This window comes from Centruroides sculpturatus, unplaced genomic scaffold (genome assembly GCF_000671375.1).
Source record: "Centruroides sculpturatus isolate CEXI.00-Female unplaced genomic scaffold, Cexi_2.0 scaffold2417, whole genome shotgun sequence".
Lineage (NCBI taxonomy): Eukaryota > Metazoa > Arthropoda > Arachnida > Scorpiones > Buthidae > Centruroides > Centruroides sculpturatus.
The window spans coordinates 22830-27992 of NW_019388985.1; the positions used below are offsets into that span (position 1 = coordinate 22830).

General features: G+C 32.6%; 1 protein-coding gene across 1 annotated transcript in view; it reads right to left on the reverse strand.

Moving 5' to 3' along the window:
- The window catches only part of LOC111617128, a gene marked incomplete at its 3' end in the record, with an annotated part of 27398 nt that extends 22808 nt beyond the window's left edge, over nucleotides 1-4590 (reverse strand). The window contains exons 1-2 of the mRNA XM_023358462.1: nucleotides 4365-4590; nucleotides 2261-4082 (exon numbers count right to left, since the gene is read on the reverse strand). Of these exons, the coding sequence (XP_023214230.1) occupies nucleotides 2261-4082; nucleotides 4365-4575 (2033 nt within the window). The remainder of the gene's footprint in view (nucleotides 1-2260; nucleotides 4083-4364) is intronic.
- Nucleotides 4591-5163: the final 573 nt, after the last annotated feature.

A 5163-nucleotide genomic window follows, 5' to 3' on the forward strand; every position in this document is an offset into this window, starting at 1 on the left:
GTAAGTAATCCTATAATTTTTTGTTTATAGCATAGTTTATACAGATTATTCCCAAAAAATTATACGTATTTTGGAAATGTTGAGTGGAATTAGTCTAGAATCGGTTAATTTTATAGAAGAAAACCTTTCAAACAGCCTTAGTCCGTAAAGTTCCCACCTATCGGGCTGCGATTGGCTCATGTATTTAATCGTTCCTACAATGTAATTTTCGGTTAGCGTGGAACGTATCTAAGCGTTATAGGGGGGTCTACTGTACTTTAATTTTTTTTTTATAATATTATTTACTTTATATGCGATAAAAGAGAATAATTAAACTAATTTTCGATACTTTAAATTATTTACTATTAAAATAAACCACTATCAGATATAAAATAGAGTTTTATTTTTAAAAAAAACTACGACCGCCGACCTTGTACCGCGTCACGACGCTACACGACGTGCTGGCGGTCGTAGCTAGAACCGGTTTGCCATACGACCGCCGGTGTTCGAAGCCAACTGAATAGATGTCCACGAGAGGCCAGCACTAAGCATGCAGAAAACGTCGTACAACACCAGGAAAATTTAACCTTGAGTAAAACTACATTGTTTACGTCTACCGGCGGTTGTATGGCGCTGTACGGAAATTTCCATTACGACGACGCGCGCGTCATATGGCGTTAAACGTGTTAAGCAATAGTGGGCTAGAATACAGAATATACATAGTAGGCATCCTTATGACCTGGCCCATAGCATAAGGACTCCATAGCACTCCATAGCAGGCATCCTTATTACCTGGCCCAGGATTTTGTTGACAAAACTGCATCAAACAGCTGGTTAGCTCAGGGATGCCTTTTTGGGAAGAAAAAAAGGCTTCATGATTGCCATACAGGATCAGGTCATAAATACTAAAAACTACAGAAAACACATACTCAAAGATACAGATACAACATTCACGAATGACACATGCAGAAAATGTCACATCATGGCAGAAACTATACAACACATCACTTCTGGTTGCAAGCTCTTGGCACCATAGACATACTTACATAGACACAATCAAGCAGCAAATATAATACAGCAAGAGTTTGCAAAGAAACACAAATTGGTAGACATTCATGAACCATACTACAAGTATATTCCACAGACAGTTTTGGAAAACAACATGCACAAAATGTACTACAACAGAGCTGTAATCACAGATTTACCACAACAGACCAGACATCACACTCATTGACAAACACAATAAAATCACATACATTATATAGACATAGCCATCCAAACACTCACAATGTACAAAACGCACTGAAAAAATTAGCAAGTACATAGAACTTGCCCAGGAAATAAGACATCTGTGCAGGATGGAAAGGGTGCTTATTGTACCTGTCATTCTCTTTTGTACAGGTGTGATACCACACACACTACACAAAAGCCTGGGAACATTACAATTGAATAGAAATACATATATCACACTACAGAAGGCCACTATATTGAATACATGTAATATTGTTAGGAAATTCTTAAATACAGACACAGACACTGATACACTTATTTAATTTTAGTTTTGTTTTGGTTGCTATGCCTTGACTCTGGTCTAGTATAGTACACTGCCACCGGTGTCAAACTAGTATAACCTACTAAACTCAACATAATAATAATAATAATAAAAAGAAAATATCTTTGTAACAACAGACAATATGGGGCAATTCTAAATATATGAGTAAAATTTCAGGAGCTGATTCATTGAATAATTTCAACATGTTCAAAATGACAGTTTTAAAGTCACAGAATGCTTAATACATAGTCCTATTGAAAATGTTGACAAATTATGGCATTGTATTGTCACACCCTGTGAAATAATTTGATACATCCCCAGAACACTCATGAAATCAGTTCAATCTTTTATTACAGTCACTGTTGGTCATTTTCAACAGTTATTAAAGCTATGCCATTTTGAAAACATGTTAATAAGCACCTTTATGGTTGAAATTATTCAAAAGAATTAGTCCTTGATATTTTCTGCCATATTTAGAATCACCCAGTATTATGAGAACTGTAACTGTTAATTCTACTATATTTAGAATATATAAATTGTCAATAAAGCTAATAATTCTGTTTCCTAACGGCTTCTAAAAAAAGAGTGCTTTGTGAAAATAAAAATCACACATTTTTCAAGTAGACAATGATTAATAAGTGTGTTATATTTAAAATTTTAATGATAAAATATGCAAATATTTTTACCAATAAAATTAATCCCATAAATATATCTCAAGATTGTACTTACATCCTATTATGATTATTGTAATCTGGTAAATCACATTGAGTTCCATCACTATTTAACCATTCTATGGTAAACGAAGGCATCGGACTACTCCTTTCCGAAACAGATGATGTTTTTTCAATCGAACTACTGGATACTTTTCCCGCCGAAGATTTGGATGTCACGCTAGGATTCGAAGGTATTCGAATCCTCTGGTTTCTTTTTGGAAAAGTGGAGATTCCGTCAAAACCCGAAGAACAATAAGGTTCCTCTCGATAATTAGCATTAATATGTGAATGATTTGGAACGAGACGTTTTCCAGAATGAGATAATCCATGAAAATGTGATAATTCAATACTTTGTGTTGGAGATGCACCAGAATAACTGTATTGTGAGCAAGGTGACGAAGCAAAACTATATCTTCCACTATCTTTTATAGCATATCTTCCACTGTCAATAGGTGAATGATAAGAGTGTGGATCAGACCCTAATATGGATTCAGTAGCAGAACTACTAAGAAGCGAGTCACCACTTCTGGACGTATAAACAGAAAAATTTGGTGGCGAAGAATACCTAGATGATGGCACCGTTGGAAAACAAACAGAACTTCCTCCATGCGTATGATGAGGATGAGGATGAAGAATTCCATGTTGACTGCTGTTTAAAGAATAAAATGGCATGCTATTGTGAAAAAGATTCTGTGATGTCATACCTGTCACAACTAAGCTAGTTTGAGCAGAAGTAGGATACATGTGTCCTGAATTGCGAGTACTAAGAGGCCTTTCGGATGATGATAAATTAATGTGATTATTATGATTATAAGATGTAACTGATATTCCTGTTTTGTATTGAGAAGAATCAGATGAATTTAAACATTCATTATCAGATAGGACGTAATGTGCCGAACGTGGCCTTTGTTTATTACCCTTATTTTTATAATACTCTATAACATCTTTATCTCTATGTGCTGAAACTACAGAATAATCTACATAAGAATTTGTTGTTGTATTTCCCGTATAAGATAAAGGAGTTACATATTCCAATTGATCAGAATTCTGATTTTGACAATTAGATTTAATAGGTGTATCAATATCAGGTGAAGTATAAGATCCAGAACTGGAATTTCTTGTTGTGCTAACAGAAGGAGAAAGAACGGGAATACTAGTTAAAGTAGAACAATCTGAAGACTGAGAACTACGTTGACAGTCTAAATATAATAAATGATCTCTATCTGACATGTTAATTGGGCATTTTCTTTCCTTTTCATTACGATGATCCATTACATGGGCAACTTTTGATTCGGACAAGTCTTCATCCACAGTTTTACAATCACGTACATTAAACTGTTGAGCAAAAGTACTTAAAGATTTTCTCTCTCTTCTTCGATAAGACTGTAGTGTTCCTGCTTCTGCATAATGTAAATGAGGCCCGCGATGTTTGTATTTTGGCCAAGTACCACCATTTTTATCCTGTTCTTTTCTAGAGCCAGTTTTAAATGATTTAGATGAAGACACTTTACTATAATAATCTAGTACAGAATCTAATTCTGCTATAGGATCATCATTTCCTAACAAAGACGAAGGTGAGTGAGATGAGCAAGATTTTTTGTCTTTGCCATGTCTTCTTTCTCCAAATAGTTTATAATATGCTTTATCTAATAAAGTCGGTTGAGGCGACTGACAATCTGTCCAATCATTTGTTTCTTTTCGACTTCTCTGTAAAGAAGATAATATTTTATTGTGTTTATTCACCGAATGTTCTACAATATCATCTGTCTGGACACTACTAGATGTCATAACTTTCTCTTCCATATCAACAATACAAGGTTTAGATGGGATATCATCAGCTAAAAAAGAAAATTTTGAATTACTTTACCGAAAAGTTTGAGACATTTTTATTCAAAAATATTTTTCTTAGAATTATCATCTCTATCTAATAAATAATCTATACATAAAAAAAAACAACACTTAAGATTTTTTGTATACTTTTAAATAACTCTTACCGTAAAAAAAAATTCAGTTTGTTTTGTGAAATTATTATTTAAAGAGTACACGTAAGTTCTTTTAACATCCTCAATTCATCAATTCTTTATTATAAATATGAATTATTTTTAACTAATGAAACTTACTGATTTCTGTTGGTGATTTCTTCTTTTCTACCTGATTTACAGCATGTCCATTAGGAAGTGAATTAGATGTATTAGAAGGAAAACTGGCACAAGGAGCACATTTTGAAACCTGAAGTATTAACATAGAACCACTAACGTCAATTAAATCTTGTACATCCCTGATTGATTGGATACTTTCAACAGATTTTCCATTAACCTTTAAATTAAACATATATTTTAAATAAATAAAATATTCAATAAATTTCTTATATATAAAGGATTCAATAAATCCTTACTTTAATATTTAAAATATTGGATAATAGAATATACTTTGAATTCGTACAAATATTCCTAACTTGGACTAATGTTAATCGGGACCGTAGAGGTGAAGTTGAAAGCAATTTGGAGGTCTGGAGGAAGTCAGAGTTGAAAAATGTACTGACTGACCTCAATACAAAATCTTAAGAAAATACTATTTTAATATTTTCACACTATATTGTATTATCTTAGTCATAGTTGGTAATTTCTGTATTTAAGATTATAACCAATATTAAATCCTCATTACTATAAAACACCACCAAATATGAAAAAAACCCCTCTCATATAATATAATAATTATTATTATTACAATTATTATTAGACATTTAAATATAGTTTAAGCCTAAAAAGTAGCCTAATGATTCATATGATGATGAAAGAACACAATTTACCATTTTAATAGGCATTAACATTGGTAAATTATCCTGGTAAGATTTTATAAAAAGCTGGAGGTTTCACTACTGACTCCATAACCTTAATGTTAACTTAAAACAATAATTTT